We start from the raw sequence: 17738 nt of genomic DNA, 5'->3' as shown, positions 1-17738 counted from the left end.
TTCCTGTGTCTGTGACTCCTTCCAGAGGTTTGGAAGGGGACTCCACCTATGCAAACCTAAGGGTGATATATACAAAACGCTTGTGTGTGTAGCTGGAAGCACAGGCACTTTCCCAACAGGTGGCGGGGTGGGGGTGGGAGTGAGGGTGGGATGGGAGGGAGCTGAAAGGGAGAGGGGGACAGGGACCAACAGGTGGGGGTGGGCAGACAGTCACGGAGCACCAGCCCCGCGGCGGGACAGATGGATGCCTCTCAGCTTCTCCCAGGCGCCTCCGCCTGACCCTCTAGTCGCGGAGCTAGGATGTCGTGGCTGCCAGAGCCTCCGAGGTAACTCCTACCGGGTCTGGCTCTCACTAGACAGATTTGAGATCTCCCAAGCACAGACCAGTGGCGAGAGGCTAGCCAGGCCAACACCTTCGGGCACCTGCACCTGCAGCATCGCCTTGGTTCGCGGAGGAGAAAGGGCGGAAGCCTTTTGGCCCTCTGACGCTTCCGTAGCGAGGGGGCGGGACCCGGAAGGGAGCAGGATGGCGGCGCTGGACAGTGACAGCGAAGAGGACTTGGTCAGCTATGGGACGGGCCTGGAGCCGCTGGAAGAAGGTGCGGGCCAGATTGGTCGCCGGGGTCTGTGGCAAACAGGTCCAGGATCCGGGGCAAAAACGCCCAACCCCGTGCCGGGCCTCCTGTGGCCCCGGGGTTAAGGCTCGCTCGCTACTGGTGTCGGGAACAGCGGTGAAAGAAGCGTGCTCGGTGCTTTTGGAGTGCCCACGCTCTGGAGCGACGGATGAGAGACCCTGAGGGGTGGGAAACAGATGACGAAACAGGCTCGTTGGAGAACTGGGGGGTGGTGGTGGTGATGGTCAGGCAATGTCTTCCCTAGGAGAGGACGTTTGAGCTCAGACTTGAAACAGAGGGAGGAACCAACCATACGAAGATCTGGGTAGGAGAGCATCTCAGGCAGAGAGAACAGCAAGCTCAAAAGCTCTGAAGTCAGAGCCAGTTTGACAAATTGAGGGTCAGGCAGGACTGCTGTGGGTGGAGCCGACGACGGCAGCAATGGGAGACTGGCAGAAGAGGATGTCAGAGGGGGAGGCAGGGGCTGCATCTTACTTGGTATGTAAGGGTGTTTGGATTTTATACTGAGCGTAGGACAGTCATTGTGGGGTTTTACACAAGGGAGAGATGTATATTTTTAAGATCATTCTGTTCTCGATTTTGAGAATAGACGGGTTGGCGGGGGTGGTGTGGGCAAGAGCCAAGGAGAAATATTAGCAAAAAGCGGTCTGGAGATGATGATGATGGCTTGGACTGGGGTGTTAGCAGTGGTGGTGGTAAGAAATGGTCTGGGTAGAGGTACACATTGAAAGCAGAGCAGACTGGACTTGCTGCTGAGATGTGGGGGTGAGGGCAAGATGAGGCAAGGTTCTTACCCCTGTTTCTGGTCTGATTCCTTAATGACTTGATTTGTTCAGCAATGTATTGAGTACCCAGGAAGGACTGATAGCAGTGCTAGCCCTGTGGGTAGGACAAAGGGAGCATGGGGAGCATGATGGGTAGGAGTTACTTGCAGACCTCCTGTTGGTGGGACCTTTTTTTTTTTCTTAATATATGTATTTTTGAGAGAGTTCAAGTGGGGGAGGGGTAGAGAGAGGGGAGACAGGGGATCTGAAGCAGGCTCTGCACTGACAGGCTGACAGCAGCAAGCCCAATGTGGGGCTCAAACTCAGCAATCCGGAGATCATGACCTGAGCCACCCAGGCGCCCCTGTTGGTGGGATCTTATTTGCCACCCTGACCGCATCCTGCCAGGTTGGTTGTACTTCTGGGGCATTTCTACTGAAGACCCTTCCCTACCAGCAGTTATTTAAAAAAAATTTTTTTAACATTTATTTTTGAGAGACAGAGCGAGACAGAGCACGAGTGGGGGAGGGGCCAAGAGGGGTGGGGGGGACACAGAATCCAAAGCAGGCTCCAGGCTCTGAGCTGTCAGCACAGAGCCTGACACAGGGCTCGAACTCAAGGACCTCGAGATCATGACCTGAAGTGAAGTTGGACGCCCAACTGACTGAGCCACCCAGGCACCCCTCCCTACCAGCAGTTCTAATCATCAGAAACTTTTGCCAGACACTGGCCCTACTTTTACCCTCTGCTTACAAAAGACAGAGGGACACGAGACCTGAAAGCTTCTTATGTGCTTAAGACAGCCCTTGCATTTCCTCTAAGCCATCTCCGTACTTCACTCAACATCCTCAGTTCTCTGATATGTTCAGTTTAAAGTCCCTGAAACCCCAATTTGTCAGAGCCTTTCTCGAAGTATGGGACCAGAGTGTGGGTAGAACAGGGCTACCATTAGTGTGTTCTTCATTCTAGACTGTAGTTTTTTAATACAACCTAAGGTCACGGTCGCTTTATTGGCAGGCGTATCACCCCATGATCTCAAAGAATTTGTTGACAGAGATCCTGTATTGGAGGAGTTCAGATCTAGTTGAGCACAAAAGTACAAGGTTTGCAAGTGCTAAATTATATGATATAGACAGGAAACAACCTCCACAAGCTAGCAGGGAACCTGAGAGGGCCAGATGGGATTCCTTTTAAAACTGGTTCGGGTTAGCTATGCAGAAAGAGGGCAGGGGTTCGACCTGCATGGGTGGAGGTTATTACAGCCGTGTTGGGCAGCTGTTTATGCATTTCTGTATTTCTCATCTCACACTTGTTTCCTTGTGAGTGACATATTGTAAGCATCAACTATTTGACCTACGTTTTTCCAGTTCCTCCTCTTTGATGATGCACAGAATCTGAAATGAAGCCCAATGGCCTAACCATGCTTTTGAAATGAAAGGAAGGGACATTTGATTTGTCGATCTCCCCCCGCCCCCACCCGGGTCTAAAAGTCACTCTTTAACTTCTCACTATTAGAAGTTTTTGAAGATTGAGTCATTGTTTCCCAAGCACTTTGAAGTTTAAATGCACTCAGTACATTTTACAGTATAGCATACTAGACCAATAATCACTTTTACTTCCTGCTTTGAAGTTTTAGTGACAGGTTAGACAAACATTGGTAGAGGAAGGACTCCAGTACTTAATTAAAGTTGCTGGCCCTGATGGAAAAGTTTTCTGGTTAAGAGATAGTGGCCAAACTGTCACACACAGACCCACAGGCACAGAGGCCCTCTGGCCTGGAAGGAAGGGGGCACCAGAACTTACTTACCCTCATTAGATACTTCTACTTGGTTCTGGATCATCTCTGGCTCATCCTGTACCCAGATTAAGTTTAGGGCGATTTTCCTCCTTGAAGCTATGGCTTTCCCACTTAAGACTCTCTGTGGCTCCCATCACCCATAGGGCATACCACAGACCCTGAAGCACTGAGTGCAAGGTCCTTTGCACTATCTGCCCTTCTAGTTCCATCTTCTGCCCCTTCCCTTACCTCTAGTCAGTCTAGACTACTTTTTCAGACTTACGATTTATTGATTGAGGCAATGCCTCTGTTGGGAATTATGTCTCTATCAGCAGCTGTCAGATTCTGCTCATGCTGAGGGTGACTGTGATGTTGTGGTCCTTGTACATTGTCAGAAGAGTTCTTATATATTCAGCTCTCCTCTGCGTGGCTCTGAGTGCCCTGGAAACAGGGACAGAGTTGTGTCTAGTTTTCCACACCCAGGGTCTAGTACAGGGTTGCTTCCATGGTGAGGGATAGTATGGCTGGTATCCCTGGCTTGGAGGCAGAGTTGAAATCTGATTTCAGCTTTGTGTTTATGAGCCGTGGACTTTAGGGTTGTTACTTAATCAGAGCATGCTTATCAGTTATGAAGAATGAGATAATATGTGTAAAAAGAAGGGCTGTGTTGTTATTAGCAGCACTAATTACAAGAGGGCCTGGCCACAACGCCACCTCCTCCCCGGAGTTTTCTCCTGATGTGATTAGAGGTGGCGCCTCCCCCTCAGGAGCCCTGTGGGACCCAGCTGGCCATGCTGGTCGGCCCTCATTATCTGCCGCCATAGGTTCCACTTAGCTGTCTGCTGATCTTATCTCCCCTTCCAGGTTAAGAGCACCTTGGGAACAGAGCAAGAATGGCACCTCGCGTTGGCAGGGTGTGCCCTCTCTCACCTTAACCCAGTAGTTCTCGATCGGGGATGATGTTGCCCCTCAGCGGATGTTGGCCGTGCTGGGTGGGAGAGCAATGCTTACTGGCATCTGCTGTTACGGGCCAGGGATGCCGCTAAATCCTACAGTGCACAGGACCGTCCCACGGCACAGATCTATCCTGTACAAACTGCCCATAGTGCCGAAGTTGAGAAACCCCACCTTAGCCAAGAATCGTGCCAGGTGCACATGTAGTAGTGGATTGAGTGTGACGCATTTCCAAACACTGGAAATCTTGGATCATGGGACCCGAGTTGTAATTCAGTTCCTTAGAGTGAAATGAAATTGTAGCTGATATTAACTAACCAAGCTTCGCTGTGACCAAACACTGTGCTCACCTCTCTGCCTGTGGTGGGTCCTCCTCAGCACCAGCCTACCAGATAGGTTCTGTTTATTGCCCTACCTTTACAGTCGTGGAGGCTGAGGTGTGGAGAGATCAAGTAACTTGCCCAAGTTCACAAAGTAGCAAGGGTAGGGGGATTTGAACCTGGATGTCTTGATCTTCCAAACCTCAACTCTTGACTGCCCTGCCATGGGTTATACTCCAGAAATGATGTAAAGGCATCACAAGCTACTAGTAAGAATGTAGGACTATGAGGCTAGAAGTTCCTCTGCTTTTTGTTCCATCTTCCAGAAGTAGTCACTGGCTTAATTATTGAAATAACAGGGACACATGGGCTTATCTACTGTACGTAATAATAATAATAATGGCAGCCAGTATTTTAAGTGCTTACTGTGTACCTCTTCTTGCTAAGCACTTTATAGGCATTATCTTATTCACTTTGCATAACAACTCTGTGAAATAGATATTACTATTCGTGTCACCCCCATTTTACGGATGAGGAAATCAAGGCATAGAGAAGTCAAGATGACTGAGGTCCTGGTCCTGGTAAAGATGGGGTGAAAGCGTTGTGACCCTCAACTCTGTGCCTTTAACTATCATATAACTTGCTTTCTGTGTTGAATGTTTGAAAGTAACTTGATGGTTACTTTTTATTTTAAATAGATTCAGAATTCTGAATCACAGTAGATAAAATTAACCAGTAATTTGTGACACAGTACCTGAAAGTGTAAACCTAAGGAATTTTTAGACTTTATTAAGCTCCTTTCCACTATGTGATGTAGCAAGCCAGCCCTTTTCAGCAGAGCAGGAAAATGATTAATTTGAAAGAACAGTAACTATGGAATCAGGAGATTGCCAGGAATAAGGACACATTTGGGATTTGGGGAGAATGGGCAACACCAAAGGACAAACTCTGGGCTTGGGATGCTGTGAAGTTCTAGAAGAGATACAGAACTGTTCCTTGTGTCGCGAACCTTCTCATGCCCTGTGCCAGCCCCGCGACCTGCCTCTGGCATTGCCAGTAGAGTTTATCTCCAATGATTGGAACCGCCCCATATAATTCAGTTTATGTGATGGACTTTAGTGGGAATCAGGCCATTGGTGCCAAAACGTGTGTCTAACAGAAATAAGAAACATCTATAATAGCCTTAGAACTATAAAGAAGCTTGATACAGTGTGTTACTTTAGAAACTACATAAGCTAGTAAAGCCTAGGAATAAAACAAAAAACTTAATTAAACTTGTTACACTTGAAATTACAAGAAGTAAACAATTCAGCATGTTTAAGAAATGACACTTTCCCTAAATTTTTTTCTAATCCGCCACCTGCTTCTCTCTCATCAAAATACTTTTTTCAGGTGAAAGACCAAAAAAACCAATTCCTCTTCAGGATCAGACTGTCAGAGACGAAAAAGGAAGGTATAAACGGTTTCATGGGGCCTTTAGCGGAGGTTTCTCTGCTGGGTACTTCAACACTGTTGGCTCGAAAGAAGGTATGATTTTCCTACATGTAGCTATCATATCATATCATATCGCTGAACTATCATAAGATTCTCCTCCTCTTCCACCTCTCCCTTTTTAAAAAAACTTCTTTAAACACTTTAATACACACACTGTAGACTTTTGTGTTCTTTCAAGATTTGGCATGTTTTCAGAGTCCACTGGTATGTTGTTCATTGGTTACAACCTGAGAGTGAAAGTTTTCTTTCACTTAAAAAAAAAAAAAAAAAAAAAAAAGATATATTCTCACCAGATGGTTAAGTGACGATAATGACTTCCGTTTTATACCATCGCATCTTGCCACACACAAAATGCTGTCATACACATTCCCTCAGGTAACCATTGTCTTCCGTGTCTTAGTGACTGAGGAAGGCAGGTGTCATAGTTGCTTTGTAGGTGAGGCCACTGAGTGTCAGAGCCGCTCTCTCCTGGCACTGGGGACCACAGCATGCTTGTCAGTCTATGCTCTCAACCTGAAGAAAAATCAGTTAAAAATTTCATGTTATGCAATATAATGGATTCTGCATTGTTTAAAGTCATGTATGCTTTTTAAATGTTTTCACACAGAAACTGGAATGACTTTTATGTGCCAGATAGGAAGGGAAGAAGAACTGAGTAACTCATGTAGCAATTGTTGAGAACAAAATGGGACACGGTTTTATATATACACAATAACTTGTATAGAACAATAGTAAAATAAAGATGAGAAAAGCCATGTAAGAAAAATAGTTGGGGTAAATAAGATGGTTTAAAGTTCAATATCCAGAATGTGTAAAGAGCAGTTCAATGAGCAAATGACCAAAGTATCTGAACAGTTTACTCCAGAGGAGATAGAAACGCTGTATTTAATATTCAGCCTTATTACTAAGAAAGGCAAAGTAAGGTAACCAAGGCACTATGAAATTAGCACACTTTATTAAAATGTTAAAAGTGGCAGGAGGGTTGGTGACGAAAGAAGTACACTAATACGTTGCTGATTGTTGCGATTATAGCTGTGCCATATATTGTAATAAGACCAGCTCAAACGATTGTCAGGAAGACTGTGATACGTTTATACCCTGGAGTATCTCTTTACCATTAGAAGGACTATACAGAAATCGGGCAAAGACTATAGAAATCCAAAGTGGAGGAAGGCAGTGGCCTAGGAGAGCTGATCCTCACTCCCAGATACCTGGGGGTATCTCCCAGGCCTGCCCAGAAACCTGCTCCACCCACTGACCAAGAGTAGATCTGCCCCATACTCCTTAGGTCCACAGGACTCCTGTAGGAAACCGGAAAGGAGGTGTGTCCCTCTCAGAGAAAACTACAAAAGTGTATCGTAGAGGGTTACAGATGCATTTGACCTCCAGGCCATTCTCACCGTATAGGCATGGTACATGCTTGGTGACTATGGGCAGGGAACCGGCGTGGTAGTTATAGGACCCAGGGGTTTGATGGAATTGGGGGTGGTATGGGCATTACCTGTCCTTAGACTGGCCAGGTTGAGTCCTTGGGCCAGGGCACCCTGAATTTGCCTGCACTGCTTCTGTGACTCAGTGCCAGCCACCCTTTCACAGCTGACTCGTGCCCCTTGATGTTATGTCTTCATATGTTAACAAGTTGGTATCTGTTGCTGTCCTCTTGGTCTCAGAGTGGTCCTGCCTTTTAAGGTGACCTTGCATCTTTTGGTTCACATCTACTTGGAAAAAGAATGTCACTTTCTTCTCTCTCTCTCTTTTTTATTTCAAAAAAAATATTTTTAATGTTTATTTATTTTTGAGAGAGAGAGAGTGAGACAGAGAGTGAGCAGGGGAGGAGCAGAGAGAGAGAGGGAGACACAGAATCGGAAGCGAGCTCTAGGCTCTGAGCTGTCAGCACAGAGCCCGACGCAGGGCTCGAACCACGAACCGTGAGAACATGACTGGAGCTGAAGTCGTATGCCTAACCGACTGAGCCACCCAGGTGCCCCTCTCTCTCTCTGTTTTTTTTTTTTTAGAGAGAGAATGAGGGAGTGGGGGAGGGGCAGAGAGAGAGGGAGAGAGAATCTTAAGCAGGCTGCATGCCCAGCGCAGAGCCCAACTCTGGGCTTGATTTCACGAATGTGAGATCATAATTTGAGCTGAAATCAAGAGTCAGATGCTTAGCCAACTGAGCCACCTACGCACCCCATCTCCACTTTTACTGTATAATTTGATTTCTCTTGGTCCTAGATTCTTAGGAGGAAACCTATCCACTGAGTTCTGCCAAGAGTTGTGAGCATTAATAAAGTTACGTTGTATAATTATCTCTACATGAGCAGTGAGATAGAAAGTAGCTAAGGGTTTGTAGGTACTGGGGGTTTCAAGTACATAATTGCATTATTTAATTATTTAGTAATAAACCAACATACCATCTATTATCATAATATTCTAAACGCTTTTCTTTCAAGGATGGACACCCTCTTCCTTCGTGTCTTCGCGACAGAACAGAGCAGACAAATCTGTTCTTGGTCCCGAAGACTTCATGGATGAAGAGGTGGGTGTGCAGAACCGGAATTGCCTGTTAGCCAGTGGGATGCGTGCAGCGCCTTAGTCTCCCCAGAGGGTTCAGTGTACGAAGGCTTCTTTGTTTGCGAGGCTTTTTCTTTTTTTTTTTTTTTTTCTTTTTTTTTTTTTTTTTTTTTTTTTTAATTTTTTTCAACGTTTATTTATTTTTGGGACAGAGAGAGACAGAGCATGAACGGGGGAGGGACAGAGAGAGAGGGAGACACAGAATCGGAAACAGGCTCCAGGCTCTGAGCCATCAGCCCAGAGCCTGACGCGGGGCTCGAACTCACGGACCGTGAGATCGTGACCTGGCTGAAGTCGGACGCTTAACCGACTGCGCCACCCAGGCGCCCCTGCGAGGCTTTTTCTTTTAGGAGTTTGGACTAGAGTGCTCTGTACCTCAATGCATTCTTGTTCACTGGAGTAGCATCTTATGCTGGGGCCAGTTTCTAAAGTTAAGGGTGGAGAGGAAAGTCGTTCATAGGCAAATTTCCTTGAAGAAGCCCCAGTTGCTCCAAAAGTGCAGTATCCACGGAGCTGAGTCCACAGCCTCCGACAGTAACTTTGCGCACACCACCGTTTAAGGAACGGTGAGTGACTAGACCAGTTAGGAGTCAAAGGGAGCCCTGTGCAGGCACCTGGGTACCTCATTAACACAATGATGACTGTGCACTTCTTAGGGGTAAATGGAAGCTGGGGGGGGGGGGGGGGCTTGTCCTAGGGCCTACAGGGTGTGCTCCATATTTTTTTAAAAAATGTTTATTTATTTATTTTGAGAGAGAGATACAGCATGAGCAAGGGAGGGACAGAGAGAGGGGGAGGCAGAGAATCCCAAACAGGCCCTGCATTGCCAGCGCAGAACCTGATGCGGGGCTCGAACTCCCCGGCCGCGGGATCATGACCTGAGCCAACGGCAAGAGTCGGAAGCTTAACCAACTGAGTCACCCAGGAACCCCATGCTCCATTTTGCTTTAAAATTAAACCTCTGTTTCCTTAAAACCTAGTCATGGATTCATTTGTGATAAAGAAGAAATAGAACACTATATTAACATCCTTTAGGTTGCAGGTAAGAGGCAAGGGGAGGTCCCCTTCCTATTTGACTAGCATAATCTATATGGAAACATGACTCATGGAACAAGAAGCCTAGATGTCAGCGAGGCCCCGCGTCCTCTCTTCTCAGCCATCTTCTGCATGTCAGTTTGTCCTTACATCAACCCTCCTTGTGGTCCCAAGGTGGCTACAGTAGCTCCAGATGGCACATCCAGGATCACATCACCTAGTGGAAGGAGGGCTTTTCTTTGGTATCTTTTCTTGAGAGCAAGGAAACCATTCCCATAAGTCCTACCGGGGATCTTACCTCACGTCTGCTGGGGCAGATTGTTTTGCGTGCTCATTCTTAAAGCCATCCTTGGCAGTGGAAGTGGGATCAAAGGACTGGCTTAGATAAGATACGAACCCCTATTGCCTAACTCTCCCTGGGCCCCAGCATACACACCAGGACACCACTGTGGGAGTGCATGGTGGCACCGAGGGGGCCGGTGTCTGCACAACTTCAGGGCTCTGTGAGGAAAGAGGGAGGGCATAGGCTATTGGAAAGGCAGCCAACAGGAAATTCAGAAACACTTAAGGTAGCACGTACATGCTCAGGAATGCTTGCTGACTGTGACTCTGAGATTTGCCCCCTGCACTTTGACCTTGGAAATATTGTCTGAGGCAACAGTTACTTTCCGTAGAAGTAATTATTGGATTTTAATTACTTCTTATCTTCCTAGCTTGGCTGTGCCTCTTGTGGCCTCACTGAGTGGCCGTCGTCATGCCCTGTCCTCGGCTACCGGCCTTAGCTTTTGTGAGGACCCTAAAGGCAGATATAAAGTCAGCTGCTCCACACACACATGCAAACACACACACACACACACACACACACACACACACACACACACACACACATATAAGTCAGCTGCTCCACTGATGCCTAATTTGGCTGTGTAGTTTTTTTGTTTGTTTTTTAAAGTTTTTAAGTATTCATTTATTTAAGTAATCTCTGTACCCAACATGGGGCTCAAACTCACAACCCCAAAATCAGAGTTGCATGCTTTTCTGACTGAGCAAGGCAGGCATCCCATCAGTTGTGTGGTTTTAACTTTTTTTTTTTTTTTTTTAAGAAATAAAGCTACGTGATGTATTATGGTTAATCACTTACCAAACAATGTAAGTAATTCTGTTTGAATTTTCTTTTAAAGGATCTTAGTGAATTTGGGATAGCACCTAAAGCAATTGTCACCACGGATGATTTTGCTTCCAAAACCAAAGATAGAATACGAGAAAAGGCCAGGCAGTTAGCAGCTGCTACTGCCCCCATTCCTGGAGCTACTCTGCTTGATGACCTCATAACACCAGCAAAGTGAGAAGAATTTTGTTCTAACTTTTGTGATCTTGGCATCTGCTTTGCATATACATAATGATCTTAATTACAGGTAGTTTGGTTGCAAGTAGGAGAAGCCTAGCTTGAGTGCAAAAGGGGGTTTTGCCAAAAGGATCTTGTGCTTTTATTGCATGGCGTATTCTAGAGCTCCAGTGACCAGCTCTGCTGCTGGGGCTGGTGGAGGCTGGTGAGCTGTTAGGAACTCGGGTGCCTTCCCTCCCACCCTCCCTCAGAAGCCTCAAGGGCTCTCTCCGGTCTGCCTCATTCTTCCCTCTCTTTCTGCATATCTCCTTGTTCTGTTCCTGGGTTGTGTGGCCTGATGTGGCAGCCTCAGACTCATGGTTTCTTAGGCCCCAGGCTTGACAAGGACCATTTAGAGCCCCCAGGTGTCCATTCCAAAGGCCCAGCAGAGAGGACACGGATGGGCTTCCCCAGGTTCGGTGTGCACCCACGTCCAGTGAGCTGTGGCCAGAACGGCAGGGCCATGTGGTTCTGATGTGCATGGGGGTGGGCTGTGTTTCAGGGCTCAGGCACAAGTGTGTGAGCTGGACAGGGACTCAAAGACTGCTGATTTCTTACTATCCTCCAGTATTATAAAAGGAAGTTCACGTTCAATGCCTTGATATCCTAGATTATCTATTGGTTTTGAATTGCTAAGAAAAATGGGCTGGAAGGAAGGACAAGGAATTGGCCCTCGAGTAAAGAGAAGACCTCGCCGACAAAAACCTGGTATGTATATTGATTGTCATCAATTCTGTAGCACACTTTTTAATGGCTACACGTTTCGGGAAATGAAGCTGCCGGGCAAAGTAATATGCAGATACAGTTGACTGCATGCAGTTGAAAATCCATGTATAACATTTACTTGTTTATTTTCAAGTACAAATTATATATATATATACTTAAATAACATACAGTGTTATATTTCCACATGTTACTATTGACTTCCTAAAAACTTATCTGCTTAATAGCCTACTGTTGACCAAGAGCCTCACTGATAACATAAACAGTCAATTAACACATATTTTATATGTTATAGGTATTAAATACCGTATTCTTACAATAAAGTAAGCTAGAGAAGAGAAATTATTATTGAGAAAATCCTAAGGTAAATATATTCACATTAGCTCTACTATAAAAAGTCTGTGTGTAAATGGACCTTTGCAGTTCAAACCTGTGCTGTTTAAGAGTCAACTGTATTTTTTTTTTAATTTGAGTACAGTTGACACACAATGTTACATTAGTTTCAGGTGAGCAGCGCGGTGATTGGACAAGTCCATAGGTTCTGCTGTGCTCACCACAAGAGTAGTGGCCATCTGTCACCATACAGCGCTGTTACAGTACCATTGACTGTATTCCTTGTGCTGTGCCTTTTATCCCTGTGACTTATGCATTCCAGAACTGGAAGCCTATATCACCCACTTACCTTCACCCATTTTGCCCATCTCTAAGTCCCCTTCCATTTGGCAGCCATCAGTTTGTTCTCTGCATTTATAGGTCTGATTCTGCTATTTGTTTATTCATTTATTTTTTTTTTTCTAGATTCCACATATGAGTGAAATTTGTCTTTCTCAGCCAATACTTAGCACAACATCCTCTAGGTTCATCCATGTCACAAATGACATGATCCCATCCTTCTTATGGCTGTGTAATATTCCATGGGATATTTAACTATACCCCATCTTTCTTATCCACTCGTCTATTGATGGATGCTGAGGTTGCTTCTATATCTTGGCTATTGTAAATAATGCTGTAATAAACATAGGGGTGTGTGTATCTTTTCAAATTAGTGTTTTTGTTTTTTCCTTTGGATAAATACCGACTAGTAGAATTTTTAGATCATATGGTATTTTTATTTTTAAATTTTTTTAAGTTCATTTATTTTGAGAGAGAGAGAAAGTGCTGGTGAAGGAGGGGCAGAGAGAGAGAGGGAGAGCGAGGATCCCAAGCAGGCTCCGCATCGCCAGCAGGGAGTCCAATGCGGGGCTTGAATTCACGAATCGGGAGATCATGACCTGAGCGGAGGTTGGACGTTTAACCGACTGAGCCATCCAGGCACCCCTATTTTTAATTTTTTGAGAAACCTCTGTATTGTTTTCCACAGTGGCTCTACCAATTTCCATTCCCAAAAGGTCACCTGTATTTTAAGGCTTTCTGTGTGTCATGCGTAATAGCATTGTACTAGAATTGTACTAGTTTATATTTCTGCTAGCACCATGTGAAACTGTTTCCTACTCTTATCAAAACTGTGTCACAGTTTAATAGGATTCTTTTCTATTTATGTCTTACCCTTGGTCTCCCCAGCCAGAGTACGAACTCTTGGAGGCAGTAATAATTTCCTTTGGGTTCTCTGTGGCCCTGGGACAGTAGTAGTTAGTCACTGAGCACATTATTGACAGAGTGTGGGTGGGGCAGGGACTGGTGGAAAACAATTCCTGAGTGATCAGTCTCTGACCCTAAAGCCGTAGTACCTTTCATAAGTGCTGTCATGGACTTCTAAAGAATGTCAGCAAGTTAGATTTCCATATTTTTAGCTGCTCATGACTAATGTATTTGACATCTCTTTTATAGATCCTGGAGTAAAAATCTATGGCTGTGCATTACCCCCTGGAGGCTCTGAAGGATCCGAGGTACTATATGCAAAGGCTGACCTTGAATTTGGTATAGTGACACCTGTTAGTTTATGAACGTGTAATTTTAGGGTCAGAAGAATTTTAGAAATCAGTCAGATCCCATTACGGTGAAATACCCCTACCCTGAAACTGTCTTCATGTCAGAGAATGTATTCAGCAACATGCCCTCACCATACATGTCCAAGGTCTGTTCAGATTCTTGAGTATCAGGGACTCAATTTAGCGATTTGTAATAGTGGAATGAAAGTTTGGTCATTGTTCTGTTTGGAAGTAGTCATTTGAAAATAGTATTTTATAGGCTTCCTTTGCACCAGTCAGTGACTCACCTCCATTCTCCTTTTTCCTCGTGGTTAAATAGGATGAAGATGATGACTATGTGCCTGAAAATGTGACCTTTGCACCCAAAGACATCACACCTGTGGATTTCACACCTAAAGATAACGTGCATGGACTGGCTTACAAGGGCCTGGATCCCCACCAAGCATTGTTTGGAACTGCGGGAGAACATTTTAATCTTTTCAGTGGGGGACCTGAGGGAGCCAGCGATCTCCTTGGAGAGATTGGGGTGAATAAAGGAAGAAAATTGGGAATTTCAGGCCAGGTAAAAGTTCCTGTTTCATGAACATGGAACCATTGACAAATGAGAACGCTTTCCATATTATACTATATCTATAGCAGTCATTATTCATTGACTATGCGAAGACTTTGAGGTGGTTATGTTTTCCTTACGGCCTTTTCTGAACACGGTTCAAGCACACCTTCCTGATTTTAATAGGTACTGCTGAGATCCTGTGACCTAATGTTCTTTAAAAAAACATTTTTTTATGTTTATTTATTTTTGAGAGAGAGAGAGAGAGACAGAGCATGAGCAGGGGAGGGACAGAGAGAGATACACACACAGAACCTGAAGTAGGCTCCAGGCTCCGAGCTGTCAGCACAGAGCCCAACACTGGGCTCGATCCCACAAACCCCGAGATCATGACCTGAGCTGAAATTACGAGTCTGACGTTCAACCAATAGCCACCCAGGCATCCCTCCAAATTTTTTTCAAACAAAAAGTAATCCTTGTTGGAGGCCATGTCCACAAAGGTTAGAGGTTCTTACAATAGCTATTTCAATAGTGGTGCCTTGAGATCCTGGTCACCAGCACTGGCCCCAGGCCACAATGACCGGAAGATGAATATTCTGCCTTTCTGCTTTTGGAGGCCCTGTTCTCCTCCCACACTGATGCTGGGTGTGTTCTCCACGCCTTCCTTCGCTAGGCCCCAGACCTGTAGCTGCTGCTAGGCCTGGAGGACAGCCCCAGCACTGGAGGATGGCATTCACTTCTGGTCACTGTTTCCAAGAGGACTTGAGTGTGTGTGTTAATCTGGTCTCCTGCTTCCCTTCTCTCTTGGTGATCTTGCAATGCTAATGTGGTCTGTTCAACCACATCCTTAAAGGAGCTTTATTCTTCAGTGGAGACATGCTCTAAAACCTGTCATTGCTGTTTGAAACCTTGTTTTTGAAGGCTTTTGGTGTTGGTGCCCTGGAAGAGGAAGATGATGACATCTATGCCACAGAAACTTTATCCAAATATGACACCATTTTGAAGGATGAGGAGCCTGGAGATGGACTCTACGGCTGGACAGCACCCAGGCAGTATAAAAGTCAGAAAGGTAATTCCATAGACCCTCAACCAATGGTAGGACCAAATGTCAGGGTATCAGGAAGAAGGGATTGCAGAATTGATAACTGCAGTGTCAGCCTCGGTGGAGTTGGGGGGTGGTGGCCAGAGATGGAGGGTGAGAAACAAAGTGGAGAGAAGAGAGGCCCCGTGTGGGGGGGTAAGACAGAAGGTAGACCGGGTCGGAGCCAAAGCCAGCTGTCAAGACAAGGCCAAGGTGGGGAGGAGGAAGAGGTCTGGAATCAGGGAAGGAGCGAGTATGTGGACAGGTGCTCGTGCTGCAGGTCAGAGGTGGCACTGGGTCAGAGGGAAGCCCAAGAAACTGGGCAACTGGCCAACATAGGCCCAGCAGGTCAGAAGGCCAGGTGCGGGACCTTCGGTGTGGGACCTTCAGCAAGAGGGAGCTTGGTCCTGGCACCCAGCCTGTCTCCTCACTTGAGTCCCTGGTTCCTGGGGGGCTCTTGTTGGGCTAGGAGGTGGACATGTCTTAACACAACTTAAATTTCAAGTCAGGGTCTGTAGTGACTCAGATCCTGTGGTTCTTTTTGTTTTATTTTTTGAGAGAGAGAGGGTGCAAGTGAGTGAGGCACAGAGAGAGAGAGAGAGAGAGAGAGAGAGAGAGAAGTGGGGCTCACCCAGGGCTCATGTTTTACCTGAAGTGGGGCTTGAGCTCACCTGACGTGGGACTCGAACTCATGAACTGTGAGATCTGTGAGATCATGACCTGAGCTGAAGTCAGATGCTTAACAACTGAGCCACCCAGGTGCCTTTAGATCCTGTGGTTCTAAGTAATACTTCAGTTTTTCTTTCCAGAAAAGGTGTAGTGTAGGGAGGAGACAGTTTGGAGCAGATGTTAGTAGCATGTGATTTGGAGTCATCTGACTGGATTTGGATCACAGCTGTCTACTGCCCAGCAGTGGGACATGGGGCAAGACTAGTAACCTCTCTGGGCATCATTTGTAAAGTGAGGATCAGATCCGCCCTGAGGGTCCTTGTGAGGATTAAGTGGCATAACTCGGTGTTTGGCATGGTACCTGCCCAAAGACTGAATAAATAGTACCTACTCTTCTCTGGTTATAATGATAACAAGCACCTAAATGAAGTAAGGAGGTGATTGCTGAGATAAAACAGTCTACAGAGACATTTTTAGATGAAATTTGATCTAATTCCTGTACAACACAGCTGAAACATACATGTTGAAATCTAAATAATCCGAGCATAACTTCCCTAAAGGATGCCTATTTTGCATTTCTAGAAGGAAAAGAAGCAGGCGCAAACCAGTTTTTAGAGGTGGTGAGCTTAGCGACTGTGAACACAAATTCTGAGACAGGCTGCCTGGATTCCAGCCCTGGCCCTCCCCACTTAGTAGCTGTGGCCTCGGGCATCCTTGCCTGGACAGTGGGCATGACTGTGGCATATACCCAAGGAGATTTTAACGTACATGAAGGGCTTGAGACCTGCCTGGCACACAGCATGCACTCTGAGTGTCCGTGGCCTCTGTCATGATCGCCAAAAAACGAATCTAGGGTTTCGCACAAATGCTGGAAGAGGGTGTGCCCAAATGTTCGTTGATGTCACTTCTTCCTTTTGGTTACCTAGGTTTTCAGAATCTTCTACTAAGACTATGTATTATTTTTATAACTTAAAAAGATGTATGTTAATGTGTTATAATATGTTAATATTACAGATTACATTAACATGTTAATTATTGATCATGTTGATTATGGCAATATATTGACACAATACTATATGACTAGCATTATCAGAATATATTAATTATATAATAATTGCTAATTTATCATACATATTTAGATCTGTCTCCTGGGTCAGATCTTTGGCTTTTCCTTTATACAACACCTTTGTGCTAATTGAATCCTACCCTTCTCCACATCAAGCCTGAGCTGCTGACTTTCCCCGATCCCCCCAGACTCCCCTTATCCCCTCTCTGCCGTGGCCTCCTCATCTCTCCCACCCCTAGACACAACTTTCTATACTTTTGGCCTTAAGGTTTTTCACTGAGTGAATCTAAATTTAGCCAGTCTTCGTGGTTGATTTTTTAATTATTCTTATTTGTTTCCATGATCCATACAGCTATAATAAATATTCTGTGGCTCTGTCTTGATGCACATTTGTGTTTTATTTCTTCAGAATAAATTCACAGAAGTAAAATTGCTGGGCTTTAAATGAATACAAAATGCCAAGAGTGTGAAAGATGTTTTTTGTTTATTTTAATTTAATTTTAATTCCAGTGTAGTTAACAGACAGTGTAATATTAGTTTCAGGTGTACAATACAGTGACTCAACACTTCCATTCATCACCCAGTGCTCATCATGACAGGTGCACTCTCCTTAATCCTCATCACCTATTTCACCCCTCCCTCACCCACCTCCCCTCTGGTAACAATCAGTTTCTTCTCTGTAATTAAGAATCTGTTTCTTTATTTGTCTCTCTTTCTCTCTCTCTTTCTCCTTTGCTCATTTGTTTTGTTTCTTAAATTCCACATATGAGTGAAATCCTGGTATTTGTCT

General features: G+C 45.3%; 1 protein-coding gene across 3 annotated transcripts in view; it reads left to right on the top strand.

Annotated features, from left to right (window-relative positions):
* The window catches only part of GPATCH1 (G-patch domain containing 1), a 40108-nt gene continuing 22370 nt past the window's right edge, over positions 1-17738 (top strand). For 2 of the 3 annotated variants that reach the window (XM_042919705.1, XM_042919704.1), the window contains exons 1-8: positions 210-599; positions 5843-5977; positions 8392-8477; positions 10729-10889; positions 11542-11639; positions 13482-13540; positions 13902-14144; positions 15054-15201. In XM_042919705.1, the coding sequence (XP_042775639.1) occupies positions 245-599; positions 5843-5977; positions 8392-8477; positions 10729-10889; positions 11542-11639; positions 13482-13540; positions 13902-14144; positions 15054-15201 (1285 nt within the window). In that variant the 5' untranslated portion in view covers positions 210-244. Of the gene's footprint in view, positions 28-209; positions 600-5842; positions 5978-8391; positions 8478-10728; positions 10890-11541; positions 11640-13481; positions 13541-13901; positions 14145-15053; positions 15202-17738 lie in introns of those variants that run through there. The other variant, XM_042919706.1, reaches the window with a different exon arrangement.

Source organism: Panthera leo, chromosome E2, assembly GCF_018350215.1.
Source record: "Panthera leo isolate Ple1 chromosome E2, P.leo_Ple1_pat1.1, whole genome shotgun sequence".
Lineage (NCBI taxonomy): Eukaryota > Metazoa > Chordata > Mammalia > Carnivora > Felidae > Panthera > Panthera leo.
Note: the sequence above shows the minus strand (reverse complement) of the source record. Positions and strands in the feature narration are given on the sequence as shown.